The sequence below is a fragment of the Ochotona curzoniae genome, unplaced genomic scaffold (assembly GCF_017591425.1).
Source record: "Ochotona curzoniae isolate NIBS_2020 unplaced genomic scaffold, NIBS_Ocur_1.0 scaffold_3890, whole genome shotgun sequence".
In the NCBI taxonomy this organism is placed as follows: Eukaryota; Metazoa; Chordata; class Mammalia; order Lagomorpha; family Ochotonidae; genus Ochotona; species Ochotona curzoniae.
Genome location: NW_024467115.1, coordinates 33,334,999 through 33,355,056, shown reverse-complemented (window position 1 = coordinate 33,355,056; position 20,058 = coordinate 33,334,999). Strand labels below are relative to the sequence as shown.

Below are 20,058 nucleotides of genomic sequence, written 5' to 3'. Positions count from 1 at the left end.
AGGACAGCGTGGACTTGAGTAAGGCCAGCCACTTTGTGCTGAGCTTGAGTCAGCCTGAAGACTGAGTGGAAGTCCTTGGTCATGCACTGCCATTCTATATATTTAGGCTATAAATATTTTGTTGAAGTCTTATATTTTATTCTCAATTCCAAGGGTTTCTTTATACTGTCCTTGGTGTCTGATTTAAGAACTTAGGAGTTGAGTTTATGCTAAAAAATGTGTAGAAGTAGTAGTCATCCTGAGGGTGAAAGTTATACCAGAGCTCGAGCCTAGCGTGATGGCTCAGCGGCTCAATCCTCACCTTGCACCTGCCACGATCCCATATGGGTGCCGGTTCCTGTCCCAGCTGCTTCACGTCCCATCCAGCTCCCTGCTTGTGGCCTGAGAAGGCAGTGAAGGACAGCCCAAAGCCTTGGGACTGTGCACCCACATGGGAGACCCTGAATAGGCTCCTGGCTCTTGGCTTTACACTGGCTCAGCCCCAGCTGTTGCAGCTACTTGGGGGATGAACCAGTAGACAGAGGATCTTTCTCTCTAGGTCTCCCTTTCCAATAAAAATAGGTAAATAATGAATACATCTTTTAAAAAAGAAAAAAAATTATACCAGCACTGCTTGTGACATTGCAAGTTCCTGGTACTCTGTTGCCTGACACTGCCCCTCAGCCATTCGTGTTTGTTAGCACAGACCCCCTTGTCTGCTGGGAGTGGGCATGCTGTCCTTTAGATCCTTCATGGTTGCTTCTGGTCTAGCTTCTCTGGCTGAAGCCAGAATGCAGAGTTTGGGAAGTTAGCGTTTCTTACTCCCTGAGGTGAGTGAGCTCATGGTGTTGACCTTTCTGTAACTAGATGCTTTCTGACGCAGCCCCTGGGAAGCTCAGGATTGTCCACGGTGATGTGCTGACGTACAAGGTGGAGAAGGCCTTTCCAGAAAGCCTCAGAAGACACTGGCAGGATGGTGAGTACCTGCAGCATGCTCTGTAAATGTTTTTTAAATATTTCATTTGTAATTATTTATATTACAAATATTTATTGTGTGTTTATTATAAATGCTTACATTAAAATTGGGCATTAAGTAATGTACCTTATACATTTTTCTACTCCTTTGTTGCAACATGTGAAATTCAATTTCTCTTTGTCTAAGATTTCCAAATGTTTTACATCATGTACAAAAGACAAAACTTGTCTTTATTTGTTCAAGGTTTATTTATTTTATTTGAATGACAGAGATCTTTTACCCTCTGGTTCGCTCCCTAAGTGGCCACAAGTTGGTCGCACAAAGCCAGGAGCCCAGAACTCCAAGCGAGTTCTGACGGTGGCAGGGATGCAGTCGCTTACGTCATCTTCTGCTTCCTCAGGCATGTTAGCAGGCAGCCGGCTTGGAAGTAGAGCAGTCAGGGCTCGAACCAGCACCCAAGGGGGTTGTGGGCATTGCATGCAGCTAGTATAAAGGCGTGTTCTGCTTTAACATTCTCCTTCGTGTGTCAGCCTTGGTGACTGACCAAGGCTTCCTTCATTAGTCAGTGTCTATTGGGTGCCTGTTTTGAACCAGCCCTTTGAAATACATTTTCAAAAATAGTAGCTGTTTCCATATTAAGAAGTCTAAGAGCGAAGAGGGGGCCTTTTGGCCCCCCACATCCAGCAACTCCGTCCTCTCAGAGTGCTCCTCAGCTGTGCTCTCTGGCTGTCTCGTCTTAGCATGCAGCCCTCGGCCTTCTGCCCTGCGCCAGCCATGCCAGTGTCACAGCATCCCCGATCTGACTGGTTCAGACCTTGCCATGTTGTCTGGCACATCTGTTCTGGAAGATTCCTCGTACCTCAAGCCCTCCTGGTTTTTCCTGTCGCGTTTGTGAGCCTCCTCTTTTGCCTCCTCTTTGCTGTTCCTCTTTTTCCTGGCTTTACCTTGCTGTGCTTCTTCTCACACCGTGGCTGTGTCTGCATGTGCCTGCATGCCTGTGGTGTCATGCCAGCGTGCTGCCGGCACTGCTTGTCTGGGCGTCCAGCCCATGTTCCCTGCCTGGGTGTCCAGCCTTGGTCAGCCCAGATGGTTTCCCTCACTGGTCCAGAGTAGTTGCCCTTTCCATGCCACCGCTCTGTTTCCTGCACTTCCTGACCTGGAATCTGGACCCGCTGGTGGCTGGCCGACCCCGGGTAAGGTGGGGTCTCCTGGGTGGTTGGACACACTGTGAACAGTGCTGCCCTGGACCAGTCAGCCGTGGCTCTGCGCGTGTTTTGGTTTGATACTGTTCATGCCCAGTTAGACTTTGGTCTGAACTAAAATTATATTCAAGAATATATTGGTGGACTCATTCCGTGTTGTTTCGCCTATCTTATTTCTTGCTATGCAGATCCTCCCAATGTGCATATTATTGGAAATCTGCCATTTAGTGTTTCAACTCCACTGATTATCAAGTGGCTGGAACATGTTTCCTGTAGAGATGGACCTTTTGTGTATGGCAGAACCCCGATGACCTTGACATTTCAGAAGGAAGTGGCTGAGGTAAGTTTGAGCTTCCTGGCTGTTCTTTTTCAGGACATTTATTTATTTGAGGGGCTGGTGCTGTGGCTAGTGCGCTGATGCCTTGCCTTCGGATGCTGGCTCTGGTCTAAGTCCTGGTTGCTCCACTTCAGATCCAGTTCCATGGTTATGGACTGAGAAAACAGCAAAGGCTGGCTTCAGTCTTTTGGCCACTGTACCCTCATGCAAGACGCGAAGAACGCTCCTGGCTCCTGCTTTCGTGCCTTTGGCTCTGTTCTAGCCTTTGTGCCTGTCTGGGGAGCAAACTAGCGGTTCGAAGGTCTCTGTTCTTCCCTATAAATATGCTTTTAAAACAAAAGTGAATAAATTTTTTTTAAGATTTATTTCTTTTTATTGGAAAGTCAGATTTACAGAGAGGAGGAGAAACAAAGAGAAAGATCTTCCTTCCACTGATTCACTCCCCAAGTGGCTGCAATGACCAGAGCTGAGCCGATCCAAACCCAGGAGCTAGGAGCTTCTTCCGGGTCTCCCATGCGGGTGCAGGGACCCAAGGCTTTGGGCCATCTTCTACTGCCCTCCCAGGCCACAAGCAGGGAGCTGGAAGGAAAGTGGAACAGCCTGGATACGAAACAGTGCCCATATGATATCCTAGCACAGGCAAGGTGAGAACTGTAGCTACTGGGCTATTACACCAGGCCCCAGAAATGAATAAATCTTAACACAAAAGATTTATTTATTTGAAAGGTGGAGTTAGAAAAAGAGAATGAGACAGAAAGATCTTCCATCCCATGGGTCATTCCCCACATGGCCGCAGTGGCTGGGGTGGGGCAGACTGCAGGTCTCCCGTGTGGGTGCAGATGCTTCAGCGTTAGCTCATCTTGCACAGCTTTGCCAGGAGCATTAGCAGGGAGCTAGGTGGGAAGTGGAACAGCCGGAACTTGAACCAGCGCCTGTACAGGACGCTGGGTCACAGATGACGGCTTTACCCCTTCTGACACAGCACTGGCTGCTTGGTGTCTTATTTTCTTTTTTTGTAAGATTCTTGTATTTATTTATTTATTTATTTTAAAGGTACAGTTACAGAGACAGAGAGAAGGACTTTCTAGCTATATTTATCACATTGTCAAATTGCAAAACAGAATAATCCTTCCTTTTTGACACTGTGTTTTCTGATACTCGGTTATTCACAGACTCAACCATGGCTCAGGCAGAAGTCAGCCTGTGTTAGCTGTGTGTGCTTGACCACGCGGGTGTCAGTAGTACTTGGATGCAGAGCTGACTAAGGGAAAGGGCTTGGTTCCTGCTGCCCACCGTGTGGACTCTGACTTATGCCCTGCCCTGCGTCTCAGTGCACTCTCGGCACAGTGTGTGTCCTGGCAGGCGCGGGCAGTTTCTGAGCTCTGGTAGTTTTAAGGATGGGATCTGCAGACGTGACATATAAACAGATAGGAGGTGTAAGCATAGCACTGAGGGCGCAGCACCCACGGCTGTCACTGAGCTGTATCTTGGACTGCATCTGCTGTCCATCCGCCCCGACAAGATGATCAGTGTTGTGACTTGAGGTTGCTGCTCCTGTACATCGTCTTTTCACAGACAGTTGTAGCATGTAGCCAGTGCAGGATGGTTCTGTCCATTCTTGAGCTTTATCGAATGGAGTCCAGCAGTGTATTCTTGTATTCTAAACACTGTAGGATTTTCTCTTGCTGCTCACAGCTGTAAGTTTATGTAGTTACACAAACTACCCACTGTTTTGACCATGTTGTAATTTCTCTGTCCATTCCTCTCTTTGGACTCTGAATTAATTTCAACCTTTCCATTATTACCAAAAAAAACCCCAGTCAAGAACACCCCGATTTCCGTCAGCATAGAACAGGATTTCTTGAGGGTGTGTACCCAGACATATCTTCACCCTGCCGCTAAATGCTAACCGCTCTCTGTGTCCATTTTGCTCCATATTCTTGCTAGAACTCGCTGGATTTGCACATCTTTATTAATCTGCAGATGACGGGATGTCAGGACGTGCTTTGCTGGTTTCGAATGAAATGCAGCCCGTTTGTGTCCTGTGGTGTGCTTGTATGTGTTGTCAAGTGCCTGCCTTGGGCTTGCCTTTGTTTCCTGCTGCTTGTATCTCCTGATTGGAGAGGGCCTTGTTTACTCACATTCCCCACGCTGCTTACTCAGTACGTTGCACATTTCTTCTACTTTCCAGCATGTTGTTATTGCCAATGGTGTCTTCTGAAGAGCAAGTGTACTTATTTTAAGTGTATAGTTGGTGACACAGGCATTTAAGATACTGCTTGCGGTACCCACATCCCACAGAGTAACTGGGATCGAGTCCTACCTCAGCCACCTGCTAATGCTCGTGGGAAGGCAGCAGGTAAAGGCTGCAGGTCTTGGTACCTGCTGCCCTTTGGGAGACCAAGTCGAGTTCCAGCTCCCTGGTTTGGCCTGGCACAACCTTGGCTGTTGGCAGACACTAGGGAAATAAACCCGCAGATGGAAAACGTGTGTCTGACTGTGGCTCCACCTTTCAGATAGAATCAATAAATAGTTCATTAAGAAATAAATTTAAGGTTCATGATCTTTGTGTCTTGTTGAGAATATCTTTTTGTGTCCTGATATGAAGATATTTAGTTACATACTGTACATTTTCAACTGAATTTTTGACATTATATCTGTAATATTCCTGGGGTTGATCATATGGTCGAAGCAGAAATTAGTGTTACTGTGTTGAACGTATGGATCTCAGGAAATACGGCCTCATTAGGGGCAGGTACGTCAACACCTATCATCATGGCAGATGCATAGTTGCCCTGGTGTAAGAAAGTGACACCACAAAACAAAATGGTATGTGATATTTGGGAAGTCAGCCACCCAGAATGACAGAGATAAAATAAAATCCTTGGGAAAAAAATTTTATACCAGATCAAAGCCAATCAGGAGAGTGAATTCAGTTAAATCCTATCATGTTTGCATAGACTGAAAGGTAAGTCATCCAAGTTCAAAGGAGTTTAGCACTGAAGCAGTGATGACTGGAAACCGAGATACAGCAGGGAGTGACGTAAATAAAAGGTGTCAACAGGGAGGAAGAATGAAGATAGAGGTGTTTGATTTGGAAATCTAAGGAATAAGAGAGGCTTCTATAAATCACCTAAAATCCTGAGACTCTGAAAAAGAATGCCAATAAAGATAGAACACTGGAAGAAAAGATTATTTATAGATATGATTTTTTTTTTCAAAATAACCTTATAGATCTAAGCTAATACTTTGAAATGTAGTGGAATTGGGCCCAGCTCGGTAGCCTAGTGACTAAAGTCCTCGCCTCGTGTGCACTAGGATCCCAGGTGAGCACTGGTTTGTATCCTGGCAGCTGCTTCCCATTCAGCTCCCTGTTTGTGGCCTGGGAAAGCAGTCAAGGACAGCCCAAGGCCTTGGGACCCTGCACCCACTTGGCAGACCTGGAAGAAGCTTCTGGCTCCTGGCTTCGGGTTGGCTCAGCTCCAGCTGTTGCAGCCACTTGGAGAGTGAACCAGTGATAGGAAGATCTTCCTCTCTGTCTCTCCTCCCCTCTGTATATCTGCCTTTCTAATAAAAATAAATAAATCTTAAAAAAAAAATAGTGAAATTTTGAGGACTGTCCTGAGCTATGGGAGTGGCAGAATATGTAAGAAATGATGAAAGAAAAAGAGGAGAGGAAACACCTGCTGAATGGTGAGGTGCATGGGTAGCTGTAGTAATTAAAGCACGGCCCGAGACAAAGCAATGACTAGCCTAGAAGACCAAATACACAGATCCTTGGGTAGACATTATGGGAGCAAGTACAGGCTTGACAAGTAGGTGCTGCCCCCCAGCAGCGTGGGGTCAGAGCTCTGCCCCCCAGTCCTCCTCCATCCTTACCCTCGTCCCCTGCAGAGCATCATTCTTGGCACCCAGTGCCTGCAAGTGGGTGTTACTGTTACACTGGTGTACTTCTGGATTCTTGCGGACAGAGATGAGGGGAGCTGAACGTTGTTCAGTGTACATGAGAGGGCCACAACTAAAATGAACTAGCCCAAAATGCCAGCGATGTCTAGGCTGGAAAACTCAGATCTTTTGCTCAGTACTCCTGGAATCTGCTCTCATGACTCTGTAGAACTTGCTTAGACTCCAAGGTAACTGTTCCAGCTCTCCTCGAGGTCCTCACTTCCTCTTCATGAATCCGCTGGTTCTCTTGTATGGATTTGAGCTGGGTCCCAGCTAGCAGTCTCCTTCCCTTTTCTGTGTGTTGGTTCTGACTGAAAGCCTGTTACTTCTGTTCACCCAGCACTTCTGACATCCCACGCGTGGGTTTGCTCCACATCAAGCCGTTCCCCACAACTGGAACTGGGTGCCCTGCCATTTAACTGGATTCTGACACTGTCCACCGGTAGCTAATGTCAGATACCAAAAGTTAAGACTCTCCGACTTCAGATGTCAGCTGTAGTCCCTCTGAAGGACCAGCTGACGCTAGGCTTCCCCAAGGCCCCTCTTCGGGCATACCAAGCACTATCTTATTTTTCCCCTCTATTTCATTTTTACTTTTATGGTACAATTATGTGGGCTCTGGGATTTCCCTTCCCTCTCTTCATATTCCCCCATATTATGACAATAGCATAGTCTTTCATAAGCAGTCGTAAGTTCATCATTCCGTTATTGAAGTGTGTTCTGACATTGCTGCTATAGACAAAGGCAGACAGTCCAGCATCCTAAAATGAAAGTATATCCAATGAAACTGTTAATACGTTTTGACAATAGGATGCTGGACTGTCTGTCTGCCATTGTTCATACCTGCAATGGCAGGATACACTTAAATGGTAGATGGCAGATATAGATATAGATATTTATTTTAACAGAATAAGGGTGGTTTTAGTTAAATTTTAGCAAGAGCAGTGAAAGGAGTTTATAATGACTATAGTTAATGGAATGTACTAGGAGAGTCCTCCTCACAGTTTGCAAGTGATGGTTTGTTTTATTTACGAAAGATTTATTTTCATTGGAAAGGCAGATTTACAGAGAGGAGAAACAAGTGGTTCACTGCCCCAGTGGCTGTAATGACTGGGGCTGAGCAGATCTGAAGCCATGAACTTCTTCCAGGTATCCCATGTGGGTGCAGGGTCTTAAGGACTTGGACCGTCCTCTACTGCTTTCCCAGGCCACTAACAGGGAGCAGGAAGGGAAGTGGAGCAGCTGGGATATGAACCGGCGCGCATATGAGACCTGAGTGATTGCAAGGCAAGGATTGAGCCACTTCACTGAGCCATCGCTTCAGGCCGAGGTGACAGTTTCAACAGGGGAATAGATAGCGTTTTTTTATATACTGTTTGCACTTGATGTGTTCATCTGCACGATTTTGTTTGTTAGCCACAGATAGGACTTTTCAGCATTTATTTTGTGCTCATGAATTACAAAACAGGCGTAAATGAGCACCATAACCCTTTCTCTGAGAGCGTATGGGGTTTACTGTAAGTATCCAGCTCCTACAGGTGAGGGTGCAGAGGCCGTATAAAGTTACAGCTCATCGAGTAGAAGCGGACTGCGCAGCTGTAAAGGAGGCCTCGGCTGACCGCAGCCTCACTTTGCAGCTGAGGAGCTGGGTCCCAGCGCAGCTTGATGCCTTATGGGGGTCGGGCAGCATGACTGGGGAACTGAACTGACATGGAGCTCAGACGTTTTCTGGGCCCAGAATGAGCCCTTTGTCTCCTCACCCGGCTGGTTTGGGGGTACATCCCTTAGGAAAGGGGTCCCCTCAAGAAGAGTAGTGTGGGCCCCCAAGGTGTGCCTGTGTATCGTCTCATGTGTGTGCCTAGATTTTCTTGTACTTGAGATGACGTCAGAAGAATAACTTTTTTTTTTTTACTTTTTCAACCCCTTGTTTTTCTCATGCTCAGTCATAATATCCTTATAGGCTGAAGGGTTAGAGGTTTTCTTTCAGTGACAAAATTAACTGGTTTTGGTTTCTCAACTTTTTGTTGTTGTTAAAATTCCTGTCTTGTAATGAATTTTTGGATTTTCATATCTTGCCCTGTAACCTATCAGAAATAGCCGTGCATATTTGAAAGGCTGATAAACCTTTTACCTCTTTCAAGGAATGTTTTATGCAGCCTTCTGCTGTGTGACAGGGACTGTTCCTTCAAGTTGGGGACAGCTGGGTGTGCTGCATTCTTTTGCACCTGCGTTCGTCTCCACATGCTGGCAAGTGGAGCAAGGCAGGTCACTAGGAAGGCATGCCCCGGGCATCGTGGGTACACAGCTCTTTGAGTTTAGGACTGCAGTGGGTTTTTACTTCGGATGAATTGGTTTTTTACATAGTTAGGGAAACCTGTCTTTCAATAATGAAATGAAATATTAGCTATGAAAATCCAAGGTGAAATTATCATTTTGGAACTATGAGCATTCCTTTTGGCTTATTTTCTGATTCTGTAATTATGCTCATGCAAATGACTGTTTTAAGAACCTGCTTTGAAATGTCATAGTTGGAAGGTAACCGTTTGAAATGCATTTTAAAGTTTTGAGTTTTATTTCATTAGTAAAATTAAATTTACTTTTCTTTATAAAGAACTAGAAATGCCTTTGACCATTTGATCTGTGAGCTTCTTTAGCTCATTATCTGTACTTCTGTTTTAATGGCTTTAAAAAAAAAAGATGTATTTATTTGAAAGGCAGCATTAGAGTGGGAGAGAAGAGATCTCCATCTGTGGTCCACTCCCCAGAGTGTCGGAACAGCCACGGCTGGGTCAGGCCACGGCCAGTCGGCAGGATAATGCCTTCGTTGTGATACCCAGTGAGGCCAGCCTCCGTCAGCATTGTTGGCATTCTTAAGAGTGACCCAGCGACTCTTGACCGTACGTAAATATTATAAGGAATTTAATTTAAAATACATACAGTGTACATGTATGAAAATCAGGTTTCTTTTTTAAAAACTCCTTATATCTTGATTGACATTTCATTTGTGGGTTTTGGTACATCTAAATAATTTTAAAATGAAAACATCTTAACACTTACAAGAATAAATCCCTGCCTTACTGCCGTGATCCTTTATCAGGAATCCCCAGTTCTCCAGATGCTCTCAGTAAAGGAGAACAAGTGTCCGACCTATTTTGGGCTAATTGCGTATTTGAGTTATGACGTTGCTGGTCTCGTCAAGCACTTGCTGGTCATTGACTTCATGCAGGACCTTTTCTCACAGCAAGGGATGAGAGCTCGGGTCTCTGAGCAAGCCTAGGAGAGGAGAGGCTTTGAATCTCATCTAGTGAGTGTGATCCAGCGCACTCTGCATAGACGTACCTCAGTGGATGCTGGCAGGAGGCAGCTCCCCCCGCTGGGTGCTTCCAGCTGCCGCTCGGTGCTCTGTCCGCCTGGCTGGAGCACTCAGTTCTCGCAATACGTTTTGCCCTCCTGTAGAGACTCACGGCCACCACGGGAAGCAAACAGCGCAGTCGCCTTTCCATCATGGCCCAGTACCTCTGTGACGTGGAGCATGTCTTCACCATTCCAGGTCGAGCATTCGTCCCCAAACCAGAGGTGAGCGTCTCCTTATTTGCTTTATTGGAATTGGGATTTTGTTGTCATCTGTGTTCTGCTGCAGATATATGCTAGGAAATCGTCTCCAGGACCTGATCTTTACTTATGTGCGAACTATGCTCCCTGAAGAAAAGAATCGCAGAAATGGCAATGTGTGGATTTGTTCTTACTGTAATTTTTCTCCCCTTTACATAGGGTGACCAAATGTCTGGGCCTGCGGGCATTGCCCTGGTGGTAGTGTTGAAATCGTACATGTCTTAGTGCTTGCCACCAAAGAAACAAGAGTTGAAATCAGAGATAGCAGTACAGTGCTCAGGTGAGAGCAGGGTTTATTTCAAAGAGAGACTGAGTATTCTTTCATGCATGCATGTGCATCACACTTCAGCGAGAGAGACTCCGTCATGAGCAGGTCAGGGAGTTGGCTGTGAGGAGGGAACTTGAGAGGAAGCCCAAAAAGGACCATAAGCAAGGAAGACCTGGAAACCAGAAGGCGAACTGTCATGTTCCCATGTTAAACAGTCACTGGGGTAGGGGTGGTGCCCAGCTGGATGCACAAGCACGATGGATTCCGGGCTGTGTACATGAGGTTCCTCCTGAGTGTCACTATGTCTCCGCGTGTAGCTTTATTGACACAGGGCCATCTTGGCTGCTCCCTCCTGGTCCTGGTTGATGATGCAGGTGCATCATGGGAAGGTGGGCATGCTAGACTGATGGGTAAAGGGTGGACTTTCAGTGGAGGGGTACTAGAGACAGAAATTGTTAGAACTCATCTCCCTGCTTCTTTCCCACACATTAGTGGGGTCAGCGTCATCCTCTCCTGGTACTCCTGAAAGTGCACTAGTAGCAAAGATAACTTACCTGGTCACCTAGTCCTGGAGAATTCAGATAGATTTAATCTGTGATTTCTGATAAGACTTATAACTAAAGCTGCAGCAAACATTACTTAGTTATAATGTTTCTGGAATACTTCTGGTAGTGTTATTTGTGGCAGACTATCTGTGCAAAAATAGTTGGGTATTAAATTAGGATTTGACTGTTATTTGCTGATTACGTGACTTGATGCTGACTACAGAAACATAGCTGTTCTGTTGTTCCTCACTGTTGTCCCTTACTACGAAAGAAAACTTGGTATTTCTTTTAGTAAAACCATCACTTGATGAGTGACTGCATGATGTGTACCAAGAAAAGGTGCCTGTTTTCTTCACTGACTGTTGAGCACCTGCTGTTTGAACCTCCGGGGGCTGGGCATCTGGGGGAGATGCCGGGGTGGAACCACAAGATGGGAAGTTGGCTTCAGGGAGTTCATAGCTGGAGAAGAATAGACATTTTCCATCGGTTGCTAACACTTTTTTGTTCATTTACATTTGTCTTTCATAAATTAAGGCAGATGGTATAAAAGATTCAGCATGGCTTATAGATGTAGGTATAGACTGCAGACTTAGAGTGAAGGCCTTAACCGAGAGTGGCAGTTCCGTGTGTCTTGGAGGGCAGTCGTAGAAGTCATCATGATCTTTGCCGTGACCTTCATGCTTCTTCTGCCATGGCCTGCCACCTCTGCCCCACCGCAGCCACCCTGTAAGCTGAGCTCTTGGGCAACTGCAGGAACCAAGTCCATTTTCCACTTAGAGAACAGACTGATTTATCAGCTGCTTTGTTGTGGTTGTTAGATTTTTATTTTTATTGGAAAGTCAGATATACAGAGAGGAAAATCTCCATCTTGGTTCACTCTCCAAGCAGCTGCAGTGGCCAGAGCTGCACCAATCCGAAGCCAGGAGTCTCTTCAGGGTCTCCCACATGGGTGCAGGTTCCAGAGCTGTCCTCGACTGCTTTCCCAGGCCACAAGCAGGAAGCTGGATGGGAAGTGGGACTGCCGGGATTAGAACTGGCGCCCATATGGGATCCCGGCGTGTTCAAGGCCAGGACTTTAGCACCAGGCCCTCAGTCTCTTCTGAGTACCACTGAGGGAGCTGGCAGCCAGGACCATGTCCCTTCAACATCTCAGGACCTTCAGGGCATTGTGAATGATTTCTCCCCACAGTTAGGTCCATGGTGCAGATAAAGCAGAAGTATCATATAGGTTGTCACCATTTAATGTTTTAGTTCTCTCATGGATTTTCTCTTTTAGAACAGGTGGCCTTCAAACTAGAAGCAAACCTGTATATTGAATGATTAAATTTTAGTTCTCGCAGGAATTCTCTGTTGTAAATGCTCTGTGGAGAGCCAGAAAATATTTGATAGTTATATTCCTTTTGTTAAGTGAGATCCCAAAGATGATCAAATAACAGCACAAGACTATCCCTCTGGCAAACCTGAATGCAGTAGGAGAAAGTGCTAGACCCGCAGTGCCAGGTAACGCTGGCTTAGCTCCGCAGGGAGGGCAGGTCAGGTGGGGAGGGGGCCGTGCTCAGGACAGTCACGTTCATTACCCATGCTCAGTCACAATTACATGATAGAAGTTGTTTTTGACATGGCGAGGGACTTGGGTACAACGCCTCTAGGATTCTCTCTCTAAATATTGCTGATCATTCTGTTTATTGGCCTTTTTTATTTTTAACCAGTATATAAAGTGTACATATTTGTGGAGTACTACCATGTGGTATTTTGATACTGTATACATCCTGTGTTGTTCAGTATAGGATAAATATCTATTTCCCCAAACACGTATCATTGCTGTATGCTAAAAACATTCAAAATCCTGTGTTTTATTGATCAGCTTTATTTATTTGACAGAGTTAGAATGAGAGAAAATATCTTCCATTTATTAATTCACTCCCCAAATGGCTGCAACAGTTAGGGCTGGGCCAGGCCAAAGCCTGGAGCCGAGAAGTCCGTGTAGCTCTGCTGTGTGAATCCCAGGAGCCAGTGTGCTGGGGATCTGCTGCTGCCTTTGCAGGCACATTAGCAGGAAGTCAGATTGGGAGCGGAGCAGCTGCACGCAATCCGGTACTCATGTGAAAGCTAGCTTCAAAGATGGTGGCATAATGCACTGTGTCACAAAACCATATAATAGGTCATGTTTTCATGATCAGTAGTCCCCTCCTAAGCAATAGAACAGCAGAACTTGTCACTGCTATCCAACACCTAGCATTCAGAAGTTCTCCTCGCCCTCTCTCCTAACTTCACAGGCCCATGTCACCACCATTGTACTTTCAACATTATGAGATCAGCTTATGTAGATTCGACATGAGATTGTGTGGTACTTGCCTCTCCGTGCCTTTCTTTATTTCACTTTGACATAATGACTTTCTGTTCCATGTTGCTAGCAAATGGCAAGAGGTCACCCCTTTCTCCCTGCAGGGTAGTATTCCATTGTGTGTTTGGTCTGCTTTATCCATTTGTTAGTGGGCGGACCTTTGGGTTGTTTGTCTTTTCTATTGTGAATAGTGTTGCCTTAAACATAGAAGCACAGGAATCTCTCTCTTCATCAGATAGATTTTGTTTCTTTTGCTGTTTACTGGTCTTTTGATTAACAAACTTAATCAAGACTTAATGGCAGAATTTCAGAGCCATGCAGTTATTACGAGTCTGTTCTGACAAGGCCACCTAATCTTGCTTGCCTACTGCTCTCAGTGGCTTCTCTCGTGCTGTCCCTGGGATTTAAGTTTTCCTCTCTACAAAGAGACAGTTTCTTAGGTGTCTAATGTGACAATCTAATTTACTTGAGTTACTTAAGTTTGTGGTATTCAAGTTAGAAGGTTTTTTTTAACTGTTTTCATTTTCACAATTACCAAAAAATATTTTATCAAGTACAAGGCAAAATGTCTTTTGCCTTTACAACTGAAAACTTTTTATGATAGAATCAAAGTTAAATTTCTGTGGTTCCCTGAGGATCCGCGTTTCTGGGGTTCCTGACTAGTTTTTTTTTCTCAGCCACTCAGTACATTAGTCAGATCTGAGGAACCAGAGTCCAGTAGTGGTCCCTGAAGGTTCTATGTCCTCTTTCTGGTGAGCTGTAGTCATGGGCCTCCTGGCTAACGGTTTCACAAGGCCTGAGCAGGCTTAGGTCTCACCGCTGTTGTGCGCTGCAGCCTACTAGGAAAATCGCGTGGAGTGTGAGAATCCCAGCAGGGCATTTTTGAAAATACACTAGCAGAGGGAGTGGACTTCCAAGCACTGCTGCTGACTGACGAGACCTTGACCAAATTGAAAGGCTGAGTTAGCACATCCAGATCAAGCCAGAATCACCCTTGAAAGTGATACCAGCTCACACTGAAGGTGATACCAGCTCACACTGAAGGTGATACCAGCTCACCCTTGAAGATGATGCCAGCTCACCCTTGAAGATGATGCCAGCTCACCCTTGAAGATGATGCCAGCTCACCCTGAAGGTGATACCAGCTCACCCTTGAAGATGATGCCAGCTCACCCTGAAGGTGATACCAGCTCACCCTTGAAGATGATGCCAGCTCACCCTTGAAGATGATACCAGCTCACCCTTGAAGATGATACCAGCTCACACTGAAGATGATACCAACTCACCCTTGAAGATGATACCAGCTCACCCTTGAAGATGATACCAGCTCACCCTGAAGGTGATACCAGCTCACCCTTGAAGATGATACCAGCTCACCTTTGAAGATGATACCAGCTCACCCTTGAAGGTGATATCAGCTCACACTGAAGGTGATACCAGCTCACCCTGAAGGTGATACCAACTCACCCTTGAAGATGATGCCAGCTCACACTGAAGATGATGCCAGCTCACACTGAAGATGATGCCAGCTCACCCTGAAGGTGATATCAGCTCACCCTGAAGGTGATACCAGCTCACACTGAAGGTGTGCTCTAAACAGGGAGCTGGACTGAGGGCAGAGCCAGGACTTGAACCCACGCACTTCAGTGTGGGCTGGCAGCTCCAGGGGCACATTTGAGTCTGATACATGGAAACAGTTGATCAAAGGTAAATAGGAATATTTATAGAGTAAGTTGTATCATGGTGACACAGTAGTAGCGGTTTTCTCTCTTATTTATTTGAGAAGCAGAGAGAGCAAGGTGTACATGCTCACATCTGCCGAATCACTCCAAGTGCTGGTAACAGCTGCACTAGACCAGGCCAGCAGCGAGAACTGGGAACTCAGTCTGCTTCTCCTGCTTGATGGCAGCAACCCAGTTACCAAGGCCACCACCTGTTGCTTCCCAGGGTGCTTCAAGCAGGAAGCTGGACTGAGGGCAGAGCCAGGACTCAAAGCCAGTGTGGGCTGGCAGTGTCCCAAGCAACAGTTAACCCTAGGATTTTCATCTGATCTTACCTACTTAAGATTACAAATAAACATAGAACTCCACTCAAACGTGGTATGGATGAAAGCATAGATCAGGACAGTTGCATTCTAGGTAGGTTAAGGAAGTAAGCCCGTGACATATAAAGAGAAGATGGGGCTTGGGACATCCACACTTACTCAGCACATTTTCGAGTTGTTCACACGTCACACCAGGAGGGATTTGAAGTGGACGCCCCTGAGAAGAAACCTGAGGCTACACAAGTGGCTGCTCGGAGCCAGCACTGCTTGCTGTCTGGCCCACCTCCCCCAGACCGGAGGCCTAAGGGCAGCTGCTGCGCCTCATCTGTCACACATAAATACGCAAGTGGGGAAGAAACTGCACCTGCGGCTTTATCAGTGATATTTATACTTACCATTCATACAACTTTGTACGTTGCAATTGTTTCTGGAAGCAAGCTTGAAGCTGACACAAGTATAAACTTAAAGTCAGTTCCATAATTGGAAAAGGAGCAGCAGCATCCTCAAAAATCAAAATTAGAGACAGGAATTCAGGTCCAGAGTCCCTTGTATGAAATGCAGATTTTCCAGATCTTGGAACATTTGCATAAACATAATGAGGTATCTGGGGAACTGGACATGAGTGTATACATGGGATCCATTAAAATAATGTTATACACTATTTTAAACAACATTTTGTATGAATCAGTATCATGGTGTGGAATTTTCCACTCATTGTATGGAGAATTGTGGGTTTTCAGGCTAGAGACATTCAACCTATATTTATGACCATAGTTCTAACTGAATACTAGTTACTCCTTTGCAGTTACTCAGGAAGAAAATAAGCAATAGATATTATAAGCCCTAAAAAGAAGAAACAAACTTGTATTTTAAAGATTATTCTTCAGTGTTAAATGCAGTGAAACAGGCGTAAAAGATACAATAATGATGAAATGCACAATAAAGTTCTAGAAAACTCTAGGTTGTGCTGTCAGAGTCAGTGTATGACAGTAGCTAACAGTGTAATCATGGAAAAGATAAAGAATTCGAAGTTCAAGTTCATGTCCCAAATGGAAATTTCATCCACCTGCTTCTGTGCGTAGCGCACTGACCATGACCTTGTCACCTGCCCAGGCCCTCCTGGCCCAAACATGGAGGTCACCTCAGTTCTGCTCTATGCTAGTTTGCATGTAATATTGAGAACTCTAGAAACTGTAGATAGCATTTTCTAACATGGGAAAAGAGACCATGGGTCTCTTGGGAAGGTTTGGGCAGCCTTCAAGTGGGTCCTTCATGCACAGACGAGCCACCTGCGAGGCCCCAGGAGGCCCAGGTGGGTGCTGTTCTCAGTTCATCTCAGGCCTACAGCCTGTGTCTACATGGCAGGTTAGTTATTTCATAAAATTCGATTTGGAAGCTTGTATCAACAATTATCTCTCTTTTTTTTTTTTTTTTTAGATTTATTTTTATTTGAAAGTCAAATTTACAGAGAGATTTTCCATCTGCTGGTTCATTCCCCGAATGGCCACAGTAGCCACAGCTGAGCCAATTTGAAGCCAGGAGCATCCTCTGGGTCTCCCACATGGGTGCAGGGGTCCAAGAACCCTAGCCATTCTCTGCTGCCCTCCTAGGCCAAAAGCAGAGAGCTAGATTGGAAATGGAGCAATCAGCATAACCAGCCTCAGACAACAAGTTGTCTTAAAAGGAAAACAGAGACCAGTGTGTCATGTGACAGGTTAAGCTACCACCTGCAGTGCCGGCATCCCAGATGAGCATGGGTTTGAGTCCAGGTTGCTCCATTCCTCATCCAGCTCCTGGTAAGTCAAGTAGGAAAGCAGTGGAATATGGCCCAAGTGCTTGCGACCCTGCTGAGACTCTTGGCTCCTGGCTTTGAACAACCTTAGTGTTGGCTGTTGCAGCCATATAGGGAGTGAGCCCTTAGATGGGAGATTGATTGCTTTCTCTTCTCTTTCTGTAGATCAGCCTTTCAAATAAATAAAACAAATGTAAAATCTAACAAAATGCTCTCAATTAGTTGCCTTATTAGTATAATCAGGACCTCTGATAGTAATCGGCCTTTAAATAAAATATGAATACAATAATGGGAAACTAAAGACATCTTTAAGACAGATACTGCTGTCTGGGATAGCTTTACTTGCATTTGAAATTACCACGTAGTTCTGAAATCATTTTGCACTCTTTGTAGGGAAACATACTTCTGATGTTTCAGATTTAAGATCAGGTCCCAGCGGGCACCGGGGCTTCGTGCCACGTGCCGTGTGTGCCAGTCATTCACACGTAGTCCTTCAGGTGGTAGGCCGACCTGCCCTCAGGCTGCGTGGCCAGGATGTGCTGCTGCTCGTGTGCGGAGAGCCAGGCTTCCGGCTTTCTTCCTATGCAGGAAGTGCAGAAGATAATGCCAGAACTAAACAGCAGCATTGCTGAAATGAATCCTATATAGAGCGCTCCTCCTGGTTCGTATTTGTTACTCTCCGGAATCGTGAGGTCCAGAAAATTTGCAACGATCTCCTTCGTGTACCACACTGTTGGTACGAAGCTAGCGAACCCTGCACACAGGAAAAACACTCCTGCGGCAAAGGAAGCCTGCCGCTTGGTCTGCCTGTCCCCTCCCAGGCGGGTGCACTTCATTCCCACTACGGAGGTGCAGAGCCCCAGGGCAGAGAGGATGCAGGCCAGCACCATGGCGGCCCTGGCAGCCTGCACATGCGTTGGCAGGGCCAGGATGGAGTACTTCAGGGTGCAGCTGAACATGCCTGTGCTGTACCACGTGCAGTCCATCCACAGACCATGCAGCCTGACCATGGCTGTGAGGATGTTGGAGCCCATGTCCACGTTCACCTTCCAGTTAGGCAGCAGAGTGGCCGTGAGCCCTCCGGAAGCCCCAGACAAGGCCAAGGTGAAGGCCAGCAGCTGGAGCCCCTCTGAGGCCATGGTGTCGCTGATGCCTCCGTCCGTCCTCCTAGGAAGCTGGTGCTTAGGCCTGAAGGTGAGGGCTAGGCAGAGAAGACAAACAAGGATGGGAGGGGAAGGCAGGCAGACCCGGGAACACCTCCTCATAGGAAACACCACCCACCCTGTGCCAGCCTGTGAGCCAGACAGAATGCCCAAGAAGCCAACTAGTGGTGGACGTTGATGTCACTGGTTAATTGTATCTTCTCATCACACCCAGCCGCAAGCTCCTGCCCTCAGCCAGAACCCGGGCCATGGAAGGCACCACCTTCTAGATCCTTCTAGTTCAGACCAGAGCCGTTCCTGGCAAATGTCCTGCAAACACAGCTCTTCTGAATGATTCCCAGGTCGAATCAGCAAACCTCGAAACATGCAAAGGTGGCTGCCCTTCCGGGGTGCCCACAGAAGGAGGTGGCTGCCCTCGCCCTGTAGGGGACAACGTGGCTCTTCTTTCAAGAGAAGGGAGGGAATCGCACCTACTTTGTAGCTTAGCTGTGTTCTTAGATTCAAAAAGCTTCTTACCCCAGTATCTAACCCATTCTGTCTCACAGTATTTACTGCCTTTTTTGAGGAAAAGGGTTTCTGAAATGCTGTAATACTGGTGTTTTTTTGTGTTTCTGAAGTAATTCTGAATTTGTGTTATTAATCTGTTGTAATTCAGAAATGTTATGCAGGGTGCAGCATGAGTTCTTGAATCCAGACACCTGGGTCTGTTCTGGCCTCTTCTGACCTCCTGTGCCTGCCTTAGCATCCTGTCTCAGCATTGTGATCTGCAGCAGGTGCACGCCAGGGTCCAGGAAGGTGCTCCAGGTAGTACCGAGTCATTTGAAGCTGACTTCGGTAGTTAAGGTGTTTTTTTTGCTTGTTTTGTTTTTGGTTTTGCCTTTTTTAAAGTCATACAGCAATTAATTTCAGATGATTGAATCTTTCTTAAATTGCTTGAATTTGATTTCTAGTGTCATAGAGTTGCAGTCTTTAGCGTACTTATTATTCCTGACTCAGTTGCTCAGATACGACATGTGTGCCACCCAGTCTCAGTTGCTGGTCTGCCACAGTCAGCCCTCCTCCGTCCTCCTCCACCTCATCCCACATCCCACATCCTGTCTCGCCGGGCAACTTCCTGCCACAGCCCTCTCTGGTATTTCCATGGAACGTGGAAGTGCAGCGAGTGTAGACAGAGGCAGCACAGGGATCTGCTGGGCCCACCTCCTTCCCTCCGGGAAGAGGACCCCGGGTCACCAGCAGGGCACTCGCTCAGCCGCAGGGGACTGCCTGGGAAGCTTGCTGCTCGGCTTGTGTTGCGTTTTTGAAGTGTGTGTGAGACGTCCTGGTAGCCCTAGTGCTGACAGAAACAGGCTCCCTGGCGCATCGGCGTGAGGGCTCTGGATGGAGGGCTCTGTTTCTAAAACGAATATAAACCCTGTCGTTTTAGAGAAGCAATTCTCTGGGATCTTAAGTTATTAAGAGGAAGACCTATTTGTAAACATCAGTGTGTGAGGTTTTACCCACTATCAGTTTGTTTGTTTTTGTATCTGAGATCAAAGCCAAGCAAAAGTTAAAGCTTCTAGAAGAAAAACTTACGCAGGTATTTAGAGTTCTCTTCTGTTTAAGTTTGGGTTTTACGGCTTTCTGCCGCGGAGCACGGTCCTTGTGCTCCCATCCCAGGTGCGCCTGGGCAGGTCCCGCCCCAGTCCTCTCTCCCCTTCAGCTCTCCCACTCCTCCCTTCCTTCCCGCCTTAGCCTTCCTCCCTACCTGCCTTGCTTTCTTCCTCGGCTGAATATTCCTCGTATGTCGATTGGTCAGTGCTCGGCTTACATTTAAAGCCTCCTCCTTCCCAGCAGCCAGTACTCTATGAA

General features: G+C 46.4%; 2 protein-coding genes across 3 annotated transcripts in view; one reads left to right on the top strand and one right to left on the bottom strand.

Annotated features, from left to right (window-relative positions):
• Positions 1–20,058, top strand: part of TFB1M (transcription factor B1, mitochondrial) — a 40,497-nt gene that overhangs the window by 13,244 nt on the left and 7,195 nt on the right. For both annotated transcript variants that reach the window (XM_040965574.1, XM_040965573.1), the window contains exons 3-5: positions 847–955; positions 2,346–2,497; positions 9,896–10,015. In XM_040965574.1, the coding sequence (XP_040821508.1) occupies positions 847–955; positions 2,346–2,497; positions 9,896–10,015 (381 nt within the window). The remainder of the gene's footprint in view (positions 1–846; positions 956–2,345; positions 2,498–9,895; positions 10,016–20,058) is intronic.
• Positions 17,524–18,183, bottom strand: CLDN20 (claudin 20). The gene has a single exon (XM_040965575.1). The coding sequence runs from the start codon at positions 18,181–18,183 to the stop codon at positions 17,524–17,526; it is 660 nt and encodes a 219-aa protein (XP_040821509.1).

Bases quoted from the DNA above. Each gene is read 5' to 3' on its own strand.
- CLDN20 (XM_040965575.1), bottom strand. From the start codon at position 18,183: ATGGCCTCAGAGGGGCTCCAGCTGCTGGCCTTCACCTTGGCCTTGTCT.